The sequence below is a fragment of the Balaenoptera acutorostrata genome, chromosome 12 (genome assembly GCF_949987535.1).
Source record: "Balaenoptera acutorostrata chromosome 12, mBalAcu1.1, whole genome shotgun sequence".
Lineage (NCBI taxonomy): Eukaryota > Metazoa > Chordata > Mammalia > Artiodactyla > Balaenopteridae > Balaenoptera > Balaenoptera acutorostrata.
In genome coordinates this window covers 5660540-5677298 of record NC_080075.1, presented here as the reverse complement: position 1 = coordinate 5677298, position 16759 = coordinate 5660540, and the positions used below count along the sequence as shown (strand labels likewise).

At 41.8% G+C, this 16759-nt stretch overlaps 1 protein-coding gene and 1 non-coding gene across 11 annotated transcripts in view; one reads left to right on the top strand and one right to left on the bottom strand.

The window, feature by feature from the left end:
- Positions 1 to 263: 263 nt before the first annotated feature.
- IL1R1 (interleukin 1 receptor type 1) overlaps positions 264 to 16759 on the top strand; it is a 94402-nt gene continuing 77906 nt past the window's right edge. For 6 of the 10 annotated variants that reach the window (XM_057558020.1, XM_057558022.1, XM_057558015.1 and 3 more), the window contains exon 1: positions 264 to 562. Coding sequence is in view for 2 of the 10 variants with exons in the window: in XM_057558012.1 (XP_057413995.1) it covers positions 4788 to 4949 (162 nt within the window). In the remaining 8 variants the exon portion in view is untranslated. Of the gene's footprint in view, positions 563 to 4772; positions 4950 to 12616; positions 12635 to 16759 lie in introns of those variants that run through there. The other 4 variants (XM_057558012.1, XM_057558014.1, XM_057558028.1 and 1 more) reach the window with 3 other exon arrangements.
- On the bottom strand, positions 4305 to 4387 carry LOC114235906 (small nucleolar RNA SNORD86). Its single transcript, XR_003621976.1, has one exon. It is a non-coding gene; the product is annotated as a small nucleolar RNA SNORD86 (small nucleolar RNA).

Below are 16759 nucleotides of genomic sequence, written 5' to 3'. Positions count from 1 at the left end.
GCCTGGACTGGACTGGTCCAGATTCTGATGACAGGAACTGTGACAGACGGGACGTCCGTGGGCCAGCCTTGCCCAGGTTTATGGCTCAGTGATTTGAGAAGAGAGACACAGCCTGTGAACTGTTCGGAGTGAATACTCCGTGGAGAGTGTGGTATTTCGAAAGGGCTTGGCACGTTTTCTGAATGCTTCTGGCTGCCTGCCGGCCTCAGAGTTTCCTGTTTCTAGTTCCCCACATGTGTCACAGCTGAGGATTAAAGCCCTAAGAGGCATCACCGGAGCCCACTTTCTCCTTTCTCTCAGCCTCTGCGCAGCTGGGTCTCCTGACAAAGCTGTGAGATGTCCCTCTCCTACGTACAGACCAGACCCAAAGCTCTTTGGGAAAGAAAAACGCAATTAGCAACTCCATCCCGGGCTGACTTCTAAATGCACTTTTGTTTTTAATAACCACCGTCAAACTCAGCGGGCTCCAACCAGGGAAAGAAACCCTGCGGGCTGACCCTGACTTACCACCTCCCTTGGGGCCAGCCGTTCCCAAAGCCTCCAACCATAAGGAAAGGGAACGGTAAGATGATTGATTTGCACTTTGGTTTTCGTTTCTGTATTTTTTTTCCCCTCCTTTTCCCTTTGTTTACTTATACACTGATGAAGTATTTAAGAGGGGCAAATGGAATCTGATAAAACTGACAATGTCATGCTGTGTGTTGGGACAAGATCTGAAGGATTTCTTGGAGTTATGTGGCTCTGTAGGCATATTTAACCCTAAGTGTGTCTGTGAGCCCTATTAAAAGATCACCTATGATTACATATGTTTTATTCCATGGAAGATTTACTATGAAATATGTGGGACATATATTTTATGAGTATATACTACCTATAAGTCATCAATAGTTATGTGTCTTTTGGTAAATCATGAGGTTTAACTGAAGGATATTATAAAGGCCTTTTAAAATGTTGTAGTAGATGTTAGAATTAAGACATTTTATGACTTTCCTTTATGCTTCTACAGTTCTAGAGGGGCATAACCTGGGCCCGTGTTTGGGTGAAGGCATTGCATTGCTATAAACAGACATCACCGATTGCACTTAAAATTATAATATATTGTATGAGCAAGATTTGTGCATGCTTCCTTCCATAAGAGCTTACAATGGAATCTTTTTTCTTTTTAACATCTTTATTGGAGTATAATTGCTTTACAGTGGTGTGTTAGTTTCTGCTTTATAACAAAGTGAATCAGCTATACATATAACATATATCCCCATATCTCCTCCCTCTTGCGTCTCCCTCCCATCCTCCCTATCTCACCCCTCTAGGGGTCACAAAGCACAGAGCTGATCTCCCTGTGCTATGCGGCTGCTTCCCACTAGCTAGCTATTTTACATTTGGTAGTGTATATATGTCCATGCCACTCTCTCACTTCGTCCCAGCTTACCCTTCCCCCTCCCCGTGTCCTCAAGTCCATTCTCTATGTCTGTATCTTTATTCCTGTCCTGCCCCTAGGTTCTTCAGAAACTTTTTTTTTTTTTTTAGATTCCATATATATGTGTTAGCATACTGTATTTGTTTTTCTCTTTCTGACTTACTTCACTCTGTATGACAGACTCTAACTCCATCCAGCTCACTACAAATACCTCCATTTCATTTCTTTCTATGACTGAGTAATATTCCATTGTATATATGTGCCACATCTTCTTCATCCATTCATCCGATGATGGACACTTAGGTTGCTTCCATGTCCTGGCTATTGTAAATAGAGCTGCAATGAACATTGTGGTACATGACTCTTTCTGAATTATGGTTTTTTCAGGGTATATGCCCAGTAGTGGGATTGCTGGGTCATATGGTAGTTCTATTTTTAGTTTTTTAAGGACCCTCCATGCTGTTGTCCGTAGTGGCTGTATCAATTTACATTCCCACCAACAGTGCAAGAGGGTTCCCTTTTCTCCACACCCTCCCCAGCATTTATTGTCTGTAGATTTTTTGATGATGGCCATTCTGACTGGTGTGAGATTATATCTCATTGTGGTTTTGATTTGCATTTCTCTAATGATTAGTGATGTTGAGCATCCTTTCATGTTTTTGTTGGCAATCTGTATATCTTCTTTGGAGAAATGTCTATTTAGGTCTTCTGCCCATTTTTGGATTGGGTTGTTTGTTTTTTTGATATTGAAGCTGCATGACCTGCTTGTATATTTTGGAGATTAATCCTTTGCCCATTGCTTCATTTGCAAATATTTTCTCCCATTCTGAGGGTTTTCTTTTCATCTTGTTTATGTTTTCCTTTGCTGTACAAAAGCTTTTAAGTTTCATTAGGTCCCATTTATTTTTGTTTTTATTTCCATTTCTCTAGGAGGTGGGTCAAAAAGGATCTTGCTGTGATTTACGTCACAGAGTGTTCTGCCTATGTTTTCCTCTAAGAGTTTTATAGTGCCTGGCCTTACATTTAGGTCTTTAATCTATTTTGAGTTTATTTTTGTGTATGGTGTTAGGGAGTGTTCTAATTTCATTCTTTTACATGTAGCTGTCCAGTTTTCCCAGCACCACTTACTGAAGAGGCTGTCTTTTCTCCATTGTATATTCTTGCCTCCTTTATCAAAAATAAGGTGACCATATGTGCATGGGTTTATCTCTGGGCTTTCAAACCTGTTCCATTGATCTCTATTTCTGTTTTTGTGCCAGTACCATACTGTCTTGATTATTGTAGCTTTGTAGTATAGTCTGAAGTCCAGGAGCTTGATTCCTCCAGCTCCATTTTTCTTTCTGAAGATTGCTTTGGCTATTCGGGGTCTTTTGTATTTCCATACAAATTGTAAATTTTTTGTTCTAGTTCTGTGAAAAATGCCATTGGTAGTTTGATGGGTATTGCATTGAATCTGTAGATTGCTTTGGGTAGTAGAGTCATTTTCACAATGTTGATTCTTCCAATCCAAGAACATGGTATATCTCTCCATCTGTTTGTAACGTCTTTAATTTCTTTCATCAGTGGCTTATAGTTTTCTGCATACAGGTCTTTTGTCTCCTTGGGTAGGTTTATTCCTAGGTATTTTATTCTTTTTGTTGCAATGATAAATGGGAGTGTTTCCTTAATTTCTCGTTCAGATTTTTCATCATTAGTGTATAGGAATGCAGGAGATTTCTGTGCATTAATTTTGTATACTGCAACTTTACCAAATTCATTGATTAGCTCTAGTAGTTTTCTGGTAGCATCTTTAGCATTCTCTGTGTATAGTATCATGTCATCTGCAAACAGTGACAGCTTTAATTCTTCTTTTCTGATTTGAATTCCTTTTATTTATTTTTCTTCTCTGATTGCTGTGGCTAAAACTTCCAAAATTATGTTGAATAGTAGTGGTGAGAGTGGACAACCTTGTCTTGTTCCTGATCTTAGAGGAAATGGTTTCAGTTTTTCACCACTGAGAATGACGTTGGCTGTGGGTTTGTCATATATGGCCTTTATTATGTTGAGGTAAGTTCCCTGTATGCCTACTTTCTGGAGGGTTTTTATCATAAATGGGTGTTGAATTTTGTCAAAAGCTTAAACCATTAACCAGACTCATCAAGAAAAAAAGGGAGTAGACTCAAATCAATAGAATTAGAAATGAAAAAGGAGAAGTAACAACTGACACTGCAGAAATACAAAGGATCATGAGAGATTACTACAAGCAACTATATGCCAGTAAAATGGACAACCTGGAAGAAATGAACAAATTCTTAGAAAAGCACAACCTTCCAAGACTGAACCAGGAAGAAATAGAAAGTATAAAGAGACCAATGACAAGCACTGAAATTGAGACTGTGATTAAAAATCTTCCAACAAACAAAAGCCCAGGACCAGAGCTTCAGAGGTGAATTCTATCAAACATTTAGACAAGAACTAACACCTATCCTTCTCAAACTCTTCCAAAATATAGCAGAGGGAGGAACACTCCCAAACTCATTCTACGAGGCCACCATCACCCTGATGCCAAAACCGGACAGAGATGTCACAAAGAAAGAAAACTACAGGCCAATATCACTGATGAACATAGATGCAAAAATCCTCAACAAAATATTAGCAAACAGAATCCAACAACTTTAAAAGGATCATACACCATGATCAAGTGGCGTTTACCCCAGGAATGCAAGGATTCTTCAATATATGCAAATCAATCAATGTGATAAACCATATTAACAAATTGAAGGAGAAAAACCATATGATCATCTCAATAGATACAATGGAATCTTAAAAGCTTGAGCATGGTTGTTGTTGCTGTTTGTTTTTATTTTTATTGGGCTCTGAAAACTTGGTCCCTTTGCTGGGCCTAGGGAATCACTCAGACACTAGGACTGGCCATCACCCCCAGAGCAGAGGCCTGTATAGCTCAGGGAGCCCTGGTCAGCCAGCACTGTTTTGAGCATGCTTTTTCAGAGGCTTTGAAAATGTTACATCTGGAGTTGCAAGGAAGACTGTTGGCTCTCAGGGTTTGGTCAACATTGCCTTGTATTTCTTATTGGACACCCTTGACCACCCTGACCTTGTCCTCTTATTGGACACCCTTGACCTCATTATGTCCTATAATAATGTTGTTGTGTGAAAGAATAAGAAAATGGGACAGAATCTGAGATATTAAAGCAAGGAAGGAAGAAAACAAAAATGAGGTTAAGCATTCAATTCAATTCAACTTAAAAATTCCTCTTGCTCTTATGCCAAATGTGACTTTGCACTGTGGGTGTGAGGGTGTGAAGGGCTGGATGGTGGGAAGGACATTTCAAAAGGTGCAGCGAGTGACTAACTGGTTTGGTGAATCACCATGTCCACCCACAGGCGACTGGAGGCCACCATGTGTGTGCTGGAGGCTGGGGGGAAATCTGTGCTCACGGGAAACGTGTGGATAGTTGGGGAAAGGGAGGACACATACCATCTGGAAGGAGTAGGGACGCTTCTCGAGATGAATTTGATCTTCCTAATAGTGGTGATGAATTTTATTTTATTTTAATTTATTTATTTAAAAATGTATTTTTTAGGGTTTCTTCAACATTTATTTCGATTTGCTTTATATTATTATACTTCTAATAGTTTTTCAGTTATTTAAATTTAAAAGTTAACTTATAAATTAGTGCATTTTATTTTTTAAAAAATTTTTACTGGAGTATAGTTGATTTAATGTTGTGTTAGTTTCAGGTGTATAGCAGAGTGAATCAGTTATACATATATCCACTCTTTTTTAGATTCTTTTCCCATATAGGTCATTACAGAGTGTTGAGTAGAGTTCCCTGTGCTATACGGTAGGTTCTTATTATCTATTTTATATATAGTTGTGTGTATATGTCAATCCCAATCTCCCAACTTATCCCTCTCCCCTCCTTCTCCCCAGTAACTATAAGTTTGTTTTCTACATCTGTGGCTCTATTTCTGCTTTGTAAATAAGTTCATTTGTAACCTTTTTTTAGATTACACATATAAGTGATATCATATGATAAAAAGGTATTTTTTATTGAAGTATTGTTGATTTAGAATGTTTCAGGTGTACAGCAAAGTGGTTCAGTTATACACATATATCTATTCTTTTTAAGATTCTTTTCCACTATTGGTTATTACAAGATATCCAGTATAGTTCTCTGTGCTATACAGTAGGACATTGTTGATTATCTATTTTATATATAGTAGTATGTATCTGTTAATCCCAAATTCCCAGTTTATTTCTTCCCCCCCCTTTCCCCTTTGGTAACCATAAGTTTTTTTTCTATGTAAGTCTATTACTGTTTTGTAAATAAGTTCATTTGTATCATTTTTTTTAAGATTCCACATATAAGTGATATAATATGATATTTGTCTTTCTCTGTCTGACTTCACATAGTATGATCATCTCTAGGTCCATCCATGTTGCTGCAAATGGCATTATTTCATTCTTTTCTTATGGCTAAGTAATATTCCATTGTATAAATATACCACAACTTCTTTATCCATTCATCTGTCGATGAGTAGTGATGAATTCTAAAAGATGCTTATGGCCTGTCTCTACTCAACATTCAGTTGTTTTTTAAAAAAATTTATTTTATTTATTTATTATTTTTGGCTGCGTTGGGTCTTCGTTGCTGCACTCTGGCTTTCTCTAGTTGTGGCGAGCTGGGGCTACTCTTTGGTGCGCTGAGCAGGCTTCTCATTGCGGTGGCTTCTCTTGTTGTGGAGCATGGGCTCTAGGCGTGTGGGCTTCAGTAGTTGTGGCGCGTGGGCTTCAGTAGTTGTGGCTTGAGGGCTCTAGAGCGCAGGCTCAGTAGCTGTGGCGCACAGGCTTGGTTGCTCCGCGGCATGTGGGATGTTCCCGGACCAGGGCTCGAACCTGTGTCCCCTGCATTGGCAGGCGGACTCCCAACCACTGCGCCACCAGGGAAGTCCCAACATTCAGTTTTTAATCTTTAACCTACAAACCCTTTTGGGCACTGTTAACATGCTGAGGAGAGAAATTCCACAGGCGAGGTCATGGAGTGGCTATGATCCACTTCTAAAATATAGCCTTTAAAAACGTACACAGGGGCTTCCCTGGTGGCGCAGTGGTTGAGAGTCTGCCTGCTAATGCAGGGGACACGGGTTCGAGCCCTGGTCTGGGAGGATCCCACATGCCGCGGAGCAACTAGGCCCGTGAGCCACGGTTACTGAGCCTGCGCGTCTGGAGCCTGTGCTCCGCAACGAGAGAGGCCGCGACGGTGAGAGGCCCGCGCACCGCGATGAAGAGTGGTCCCCACTTGCCACAACTAGAGAGAGCCCTCGCACAGAAACGAAGACTCAACACAGTCATAAATAAATAAATTAATTAAAACAAAACAAAACAAAAAAACGTACACAGACAGCACATGCTCATGGTCAAAAATAAAATTAAAAAAGAATACATAGAGATAAATGAAAAAGGTGAAACGTAAAAACCTAACATTGTGAGATAAATACTGTTAGCATTTTGGTGGGTATGGTTTTCTCTGAACACATTTACATTTTTGAAAAAACATGCTTGTACTGTGCATGATGTTTTATCACCTGCTTTTCCCTTTCAGCAATGTGCTGTGAGCGTTTGGCCATGCTAATGAATTTCTTCCTACAAAAGCTTTTTAATCACATTACACAGATGATTTGTTAAATCATGTTGGTATATTTGATTTTTTTCTTTTCTATTATTAACATTCCCCAAACTAACGTTCCTATAGGGAAGCCTATGCATCTCTTCCTGATTACTTCCTTGGAATGAATTCCCAGAGGTCAAAGGGCACGAGCATATTTGAAGCTCTTACTTCTGTTACTAAATTTTTCTAGGAAAGTACTAGTCATGTATACTCCCGCCAGCAGTGTATGGACACCCTTTTCTCACACTTTCACCAGCACTGGGTTTTTCACCTTTTTTTTTTTTTTTTCTAAAGTGTACTAATCTGATAACTGGCCAAGAGTGTTTTGTTGTCTTAATTTGCTTCAAGGACACTTTTTGTGAAACCTGCTGGCTTCCCATTCTGCCCCTTTGGGTTCCGCTTCTTGTCTTTTTTTGGTTACATTATCAAAACAATCCTCTCTCACAGCAACTTTTGCCAACCTAATTTCTGAGGCCTTTGACCTCATTTGATGTGTCTCAGCAAGTCCGCCCAGAGTGTGTGGGAGTCGAATGCTTTTGCTCTGACTTTTTAATTTACCATTTGAGCAACTGAGGGCAAACCTCAGTCTTTATGATTTTATCTCCTTTTATCTCTACAATTTAGAGGTAAGGACTGACTTTCCGCTCCACCCCATGATCCGACTGGGAAGATAAAGAGAAAAGCTAGAGGAATGTTCTTTAAATAGAAAGAAAGTAAAAATACCAAATGGTACTATTACTAGTGTTAATATGAAGTTTATTTATAGCCTCACCTTATAGAGTATCTAGTTTTGGGAGAGCTGGGTGCTGGCATTTTGACAATGTCTTCTAATTCTAAACTTGGAAAGTTGTGCGTGTTACAACATGTTTCTTGGTTCCCAGGTTCAGTAGCACATGGACATACTTTAGATTAAAAACAGGTTTTATTTTGTTGCCTATCTATCTCATCTGCACATGGGATAATATGCCATTCTTCTCATATTGCGTTTTCACCATCCACTTGCTTTACTCTGATCCCCAGTGAGAGCTTCTGAAAGGTAGGGACTGATTTTATGTGTTTCTCTCTCTCCTGGGCCTGGTTTGGGGTCTGACACCCTGTGAGGGCTTGATGAACGTTTCTCGCATGAGTCAGCGGAAGGGAGCTAGGAACCTTTTTACCCAACTCTGCAGGGAAATGAATATCACCAAAAGGAATTACAGAGGATTTAAAAATGGAGCTTTATCTGGGGCATATTGATTGTTTCCTTGGTTTAGTTTAGTGTGGGTTGGTTTCTGTTTCTACTGAGTAAGACTTTAACGCTCTTAATGGATGTTAAGCAAATGAATACAAACCCAGGGTAGAATCAGGAAAACGGAGATCGCAGCTTTTGTAAGTGAATCCCATGGACTTGGCATGTATGGAAAGCTTTGCAGGAGGTACAGGGTTTCACTCTGACCCTCAGCTCAGTGGTCGGTTGTTAAAATTGGGATCAAATGAACATTTAGCAATGGTTTGAACCTGGTATTGAATAAGTAACGATGATGGCAAATAACCAATAGAGCGCTTTCTACGTGTGAGACCTGGTTCTAAGTGCCCTGTGTACGAGGCAGTATTTATTATTATCTTACTTTGCAGACTAAGAAATGTAAGTGCAGGGACGTGATTTGCCTAAAGTTACATCAGTACTTAGTGCACAACTGGGATTCATGACACGGTCTCATTCTAGGGAGAATAAATGAATAAAAACACATAGTTTGTGTGCTTTTGAATAGATAGCACAGTTTAAAAGGCTTTAAAAAGGTTATTCAGCAAAGTCTTTCCCTCTTTCTCACCAGTAGGTTGATAGTTAATAGTTTCTTCCACCTCTTTGACCCTGTATTAGTCAGGGTTCTCTCTCTGGAGAACCAATAGGAGATTGATATATATGTAGATATGTAGGTATCGATATAGCTATATCAGTCTCCTCTTGGTTGTATATGTGTCTATCTGTCTATATGTATCTGTCTAGGAATAGACTTATTATAAGGTGTGGATTGGCTTATGCCATCATGGAGACTTGAGAAGTCCCAGGATCTGCCGTCTACAAGCTGTAGACCAAGGAAAGCAGATGGTGTAGTTAGAAGGTAGAGAGTTAGAGAACAATGGTGTAGACACCTGTCTAGTCTGAAGGCCTAAGAACCAGGAGTGCCAAGGGCAGGAGAAGATCGACATCCTCACTCAAGTTGTCAGGCAGAGTTAATTCAACCTTCCTCTGCCTTTTTGCTCTATTTAGGCCCCCAAAGGATTGGATGGAGCTGATCCACACTGGGGAGGGCCATTTGCTTTACTCAGTTCACCAATTCAGGTGCTAATCTCTTCCAGAAACACCCTCACAGACATACCAGCTATCTGGGCATCCCATGGTCCAGTCCAGTTGACACATAAAATTAATCATCACACATGCCAATGATGTACACTCATCTGTACCTGGTTCCAAATCTGTATCTAACGAGCTGCTTTTTAACCTTTTGCTGACTAATAAGTTGTTTGCAGTCTTTTGCTATTACAACCAATGTTGCAATGAATAACAAACAGCCATGCCTGTGTCATTTTGCAGAAGTGCTAGCAAGCGTATTTGTTGGCTAAATTCCTAGAAGTGGCACTGCTGGGTCAGAGGCTTGTGTGCATTTGTGATTTGCCCACCCACCTCCCATCAGGTTATAACAGTTAACACCTCTGCCAGGAATGTTTGAGAAAATGTTTCTCCACACGTCTGCCGACACAGTATGCTAGCAAACTGTGTTTTTTGTTTTTTTGTTTTTTTTAGCTTTGGTGATCTTATAGGGGGAAGAGGTTAACTCAGTGTGTTTTCGAATTTTTCATATCTCACATCATAGCTGAGGGGTTTTTTTAGACTATTTTTTTATTTTTTAAAATTTTTATTGGAATGTAGTTGATTTATGATGTTGTGTTAGTTTCAGGTGTACAGCAAAGTGAATCAGTTATACATATACATATATCCACTCTTTTTTAGATTCTTTGCCCATATAGGTCATTGCAGAGTATTGAGATGAGTTCCCTGTGCTATAAAGTAGGTCCTTATTAGTTATCTATTTTATATATAGTAATATGTATATGTCAAGCCCAATCTCCTAATTTATCCACTCCCTCTTATCTCCTGGTAACCATAAGTTTGTTTTCTACATCCGTGACACTACTTCTGTTCTGTAAATAAGTTCATTTGTACCCTTTTTTTAAGATTCCACATATAAACGATATCATATGTTTGTCTTTCTGTGTCTGACTTACTTCACTCAGTATGACAATCTCCAGGTCCATCCATGTCACTGCAAATGGCAATATTCCATTCTTTTTTATGGCTGAGTAATATTCCGTTGTATACGTGTACCACATCTTCTTTATCCATTCCATTGATGGACATTTAGGTTGCTTCCATGTCCTGGCTATTGTAAATAGTGCTTCAATGAACACTGGGGTGCATGTATCTTTTTGAATTATGGTTTTCTCCTGGTATATGCCCAGGAGTGGGATTGCTGGATCATATGGTAGTTCTATTTAGACTTTATTTTTTAAGAGCAGTTTTAAGTTTACTGCAAAATTGAGAGGCAGGTACGGAGATTTCCCATATACCCCCTGCCCCACACGTGTATAACCTGCTCCATTATCAGTATGCCCCCCTCCCCAGAGGGATACATTCGGTACAACTGATGAACCTACACTGACACATCATTATCACCCGAAGTCCATAGTTTACCTTAGGGTTCACTCTTGGTGTGGTACATTCTATGTGTTTAGACAAATATAGAATGACGTGTATGCATCATTATAGTATCATACAGAGTATTTTCACTGCCCTAAAAGTCCTCTGTGCTCTGCCTGTTCGTCCCTCCTCCCACCCGCCCCCTGGCAACTACCGATCTTTTTATTGTCTCTATAATTTCACCTCTTCAGAATGTCATATAATTAGAATCACACATTATGCAGCCTTTTCAGATTGGCTTCTTTTGCTTAGTATTATGCATTGAAGGTTTCATCATGTCTTATCGTGGCTTGATAGCTCATTTCTCTTTAGCACTGAATAATATTCCATTGTCTGGATGGACCACTGGTGATTTATCCATTCCCCTACTGAATGATATCTTGGTTGCTTCCAAGTTTTGACAGTTATTAATAAAGCTTCTATAAACATCCATGTGCAGGTTTTTGTGTGGATATAAGTTTTCGACTCCTTTGGGCAAATACCAAGGAAAGTGATTGCAGGATCGTACTGTAAGAGTATGTTTAGTTTGGTGAGAAACTGTCAGACTGTCTTCCAAAGTGGCTGCACTGTTTTGCACCCCGTCCAGCAGTGAATGAGGGTCCCGGGTGCTCCACGTCCTTGACAGCATCTGCCATCAGTGCTGTGGATTTTGGCCGTTCTAATAGGTGTGTAGTGGCATTGAGATTGTTTTAAAACCGGCTGTGATCATAACGATTGTTTTTTAAGCCTCGTGGGTGTCCAGCCATGGGACGCTGCAGTAGGGCAGGGCACACAGAGGGGCCGGGCAGTAGCCCGAGTCGAGTGTGTGATGAGCGTCGTGAAAGACACAGACAGCTGCTGAGACAGTGGCTAAGGGGCTGGGTCTATGTTACCTGGTGATGGGGGGTCCTTGTGAGGAGGCGTGAGGTCTGAGGCACAGGGAATAGCGGCATTTGAGCCCTGCAGGGGGTCAGGAGAAGGTCTGTATGTGGGGGGCCGAGTGAGTGAGAGGGAGCTTGGAGATGGAGATGGGGCCAGATCACGGTGGTGTAGACAGAGATGGGGCCAGATCACAGTGGTGTAGACAGAGATGGGGCCAGATCACAGTGGTATAGACAGAGATGGGGCCAGATCACGGTGGTGTAGACAGAGATGGGGCCAGATCACAGTGGTATAGACAGAGATGGGGCCAGATCACGGTGGTGTAGACAGAGATGGGGCCAGATCACGGTGGTGTAGACAGAGATGGGGCCATGGTAAGGAGCTTGGGTTTTATTCTGAACTTCCCAGTCACAGGCTGGGGCAATGGTGCCAGAGTGTGTACAGTCTTACCTCCCAGACCACGCGTGCTCACCTATGTGATATTAGGGAAGCCCAATCCCTGTGCCCAAGCACTGTGGGACGTCGTTGTATTTACCATGAGAGATGGTGGCAGGGCGGACATTTCCACAGGGCTGGCACGCAGGACACTGTGCTGTCTCGCCCAGCCCTGAATTCCTGGGTGTGTGACAAGCGACAGGTGCTTTGCCTGAACGTGGTTGTGGAGACATTCCACAGGCACACACTCTGCCTCTCCCAGGCATGAAACTAGGTGTACAAAGGGCATTCTCGCTCATCCCCTCAAGCTTTGCTAAATTAACTGAGGGTTTTGAGAAATGATTCATGAGTGTCCAGTCCGGGCTGAGCTCTGTGCTCGGTGCTTCCAGTATTGAGAGGAGGAGGAGGTGGAGGAGGACGGGAAAACACAGAGGAAGAAAGTGAGCAGCGGCTTCTTACTTTCTTACTTACAATTTCGAGACAGAATTAATGTCAGTGATCAAAAGGTAGGTGGAGGGGGCAGCAAAGAGGCCCAGCCGCTTCTGGTTCCAGATGAGAACTCGGGCCTTGCAGACCACTGCGGGGACCTGTTTGGTGCTGGGGAGTCCCTGGGGCTGGAGCTTCTCTTATATCCTTCTCTGGAGGTGCAGGTAGGGGGTTCCTTCTATCTTTAGAGGTGAAGAATCAAGAGCTTTCCTCAACGCCACGGGGTGGGCCAAGGATGGAGCTGGGACTAGCGCCTGATTCTGAGCTCTCTGAGGGTGCTCTCCAAGCATCCCCAAAAGAGCAAAATTCCTCAGCCTCATCGTTGGGGAAGGCCTGGAGGAGAGGCTCTCTCTCTGCCCCACATCCTCTTTCACTTTGGCCCCTCTGGTTCCATTATTATGGGGCTGCTTGGCTTCCAAGCCTGTAGCATTGGCAGGGCCCTGCAGAAGGGCTGGACCACACCTTCACGTGCCTGATGGTTAAGGCTCTAAGCCCAGAGGTGCTTCTATCTTGTGAAGAAACATAGGGGACCGAGGTCAAGTATTGTTGGTTGGGCTCTCAGGCCCCTATCTAGGGCACAACTGGTCATTTGTGGCCAGAGCAGAGTGGGGATTAGCGCGTGCGCGTGTGTGTGTGCAGGTGGTGTGTCTGGATGAAGGCTTCAGGACCTGCCGGCCCAGAAGACGTGTTCAGGGATGCAGGTTTCCATGGAGATAGGACCACCTGGGCAGGAAGTGGGACAGCTGTGAGATCAGTTAACACCTCAGCTAGCTTTGCTTCCTGGTCCAGGGAGAAGAGGGCAGGGTTTGCTCCAGAGGAGAAGGGACTCCACAGATGAGTTCCAGATGCTCAACTCAGACAGAGTGGCCCAATCCAACACAACATGGGGTGGGGTTGGGACTTGTCCAGTGATAATGATAAGGAGGTAAAAGAGGCAGCCAAAGGAATACTTACAAGGCAGCCAAAGGAATACTTACAAAGGAGAAGTCCAGAAACATATTTATAAAACTTGAACGGCATCTATGCTAATTGCAATTAAAATAAATATTTTAGGATTCATAGATTTTCAGGCTCTTGGTTTTCCAATATCTGTGTTCAATCTGTTCATGACAATGACTAACATTTCAGTGAGAATATTAGCAAGTTGGATGTCTGAAGGCTTCAGACATTCTCCGAATCAATGAACAAATGAACGGTGATGTTGCTATAGAACTAGGTGATGGCGTGATTTTGTCTTTTGTGGAAGTTTGCCTTTCTTATCATTTGAGGGGAAATTACTGGAAGTGGACACACTTATACGTGACCCTCTTTTTTCTGAAGATGCTGAACTTCTTGGCTGAGGTAAGCAGTGTTGGTTTTTTTGACTGTATCCACTCAGCCACTTATGCCAACAATATATTCCAACATGGCTGAAAACCCAACACATTCCACAGCCATGAGTATGACCCCAGAGGTTGATGTGGTCTCCCTCATTCAATTCCTGGACTTAGTGAGAGGGCAGAACTTGACTGGAAATCATGGGACAACTTTTCTCAGACCACTTATTACCTGGATTTCAACTGCTGGCTCTTCGACCTCTTCGCTCTGGGCAGATCTGCCGCCGTCCTGAATGAACCAGGCTCAGCTGTCATCTGGCTCCCCCTGGCGACGTCTGGGTGCTTTACAGACATTACCTGTGCTCTGTACACAGGTTTTACTGTTTTCAATTTGTCCCAAAGGAGGATGGGGGGCAGAGCTAGCAGATTTAGGCAGGTACCATCTCCAGATGGTGGCAGATGAATGACAGAGTCAGGATTTGAACCTGGGTCAGTTGGGCTCCCAAACCTCTTCACGTTTCATTGTGCTGATATGATAACGGGACCCAAAGAAGGGAAATGCTAGTCGATGAATAATTCTTCTTGAGATGTATTTGAACTCATATTTGTATGAGTGCTGAAGCTTTCAGAGTTCGTTCACGTGAGGAACATGATTAAGGCTCCCTTCTACCATTTCTTATGGGAATTTATCGTCCAAGCTGGCACATGTTACCTGTAAGCTAGTTTTTAAAGAAGGCATTATGTACAAGGGTTATTTTCTAGCCTCTGAAATGGTCTGTAGATAATATTTAAGCTACAACCAATACAATACATATTATAAAGTAAAAATTCAACTATAATAGGAACTCAACAGATATTTCTCTGGAAGGATTAAACATACCCTGCCTGAAATAGGTGGGAGAAACCTAGTTTCACAGATTGTATCATCTATCTGTTAATGAATAATCTGTACATCAATAAAAGAACAGATGACAAATGTTAATGAGTATGTGGAGAAAAGGGAACATTTGTGCACTGTTGGTGGGAAAGTAAATTGGTGTAGCCACTTTGGAAAACAGTATGGAGGTTCCTCAAAAAATTAAAAATAGAACTACCATATGATCCAGCAATTCCACTACTAGATATATATCCAAAGGAAATGAAATCAGTATCTTAAAGAGATACCTACACTTCCATGTTCATTGCAGCATTATTCATAATAGCCAAGATATGGAAATAATCTAAGTGTTTGTCAACAGATGAGTGGATAAAGAAGATGTGGTACATACTGGACATACAATAGAATACTATTCAGCCATGAGAAAGGAAACCCTGCCTTTTGCAAGAACATGGAAGAAGCTTCAGGGTATTAAGCTAAGTGAGATAAGACAGACAGAGGAAGACAAATACTGTACGATATCACTTATATGTGGAATCAAAAAAAGCTGAACTCAGAGAAACAGAGAGTAGAGTGGCATTTGCAGGGGCTGGGGAGTGAGGGAAATGGGGAGATGTTGGTCAAAAGGTACAAACTTCCAGTTATAAGAATAACAAGTTTGGGGATCTAATGTTCAGCATGGTGATTGTAGCTAATATATTGTATTACATACTTGAAAGTCACTAAGAGAGTAGATCTTAAACGTTCTCACCACAAAAAAAGAAGTGGTAATTATGTGATGGGATGGAGGTGTTAGCTAACACTATGGTGGTCATATCTGACAGTATAAAAATGTATCAAATCAACACATTGTACACCTTAAACTTGCACAATGTTATATGTCAATTATATTTCATTTAAGCTGGGAAACAAACAAACAAAATAATAACCTGTTAAACAATATGCAAAAAATCACAGCATTTCTTTCCTGGGGAGAAAATATATGATTCTAGTCAGAGGTGTTAGAATGGGTACTTTGACTTGTTGATTTAAAAAATCTCATGTGATACTTGCCATGACAACCTCTTTTGAACAAATTTCCCTCAAGGTTTAAGCATTTCTCTAGATTATCGCAGTGGGTTACTGAGCTGACTCATAGGGAGAAGGAGAGGTTACATTTTTGCTATTGTAATAATGTGGGAAATTACACCCCACATCACTCAGCACACTTGAATATTCCTCATCAACCTCGAATTCTGAGATTTATTTAACTGCAAGATCAGAGTTCTAGATTTTCTTTCCCAGTTGAAATGTTTAAGAGATTTAGGTAATGTGGCATAGTATATAAAAACTAGGTTCATAGGAAAGTGAAAAATGCTGGGAGGGTGGCGGAGGAGGGGTGGTGGAGACAGACACTTCCTTTAGTCTGGAACTGATGTCTGGGTCATGAATTATGGTTCCAGGGAAACCTGCTGTGTGTGAATAAACCCCTGAAGTTGGACTCCCTTCCTCTGCCTGGCCCCTGTCGGCCCAGTCGGTGTAGAAAATGGTGTTGCTGCATTAGGGGACCCACTCAGCTACGTACAAATAGAACAAACGTCTACTGACTATGATCGCCCTCTGTGATCTAGGCCAGCCTTTGTCCATCTTGATTGCATGTTGGAATCACCTGGGGAGCCTTACGCACTACCGGTACCTGGGCCCCACCCCCCAGACGTTCTGGTGGCATAGGTCTGAGATGCAGCAGACCTGGGCAGAGGGATTTTTAAAAAACTCTCCGGGTGCAGTTGGGGTAATGTGGCTTGAGAATCACTGACCCAGGAAATAGACAGCCGTAGTTTCCGTAATTTCCCCAAGTCAACAAGAAGCCGGCTAGAACAAGGCTGTCCTGAGTGACTGCCAAATCCCTCTGCTGGGGGAATTGAGGTCCATTTCCCAGAAAACTTTGTTCTTGAACATGATCACAGGTTCTCTGTG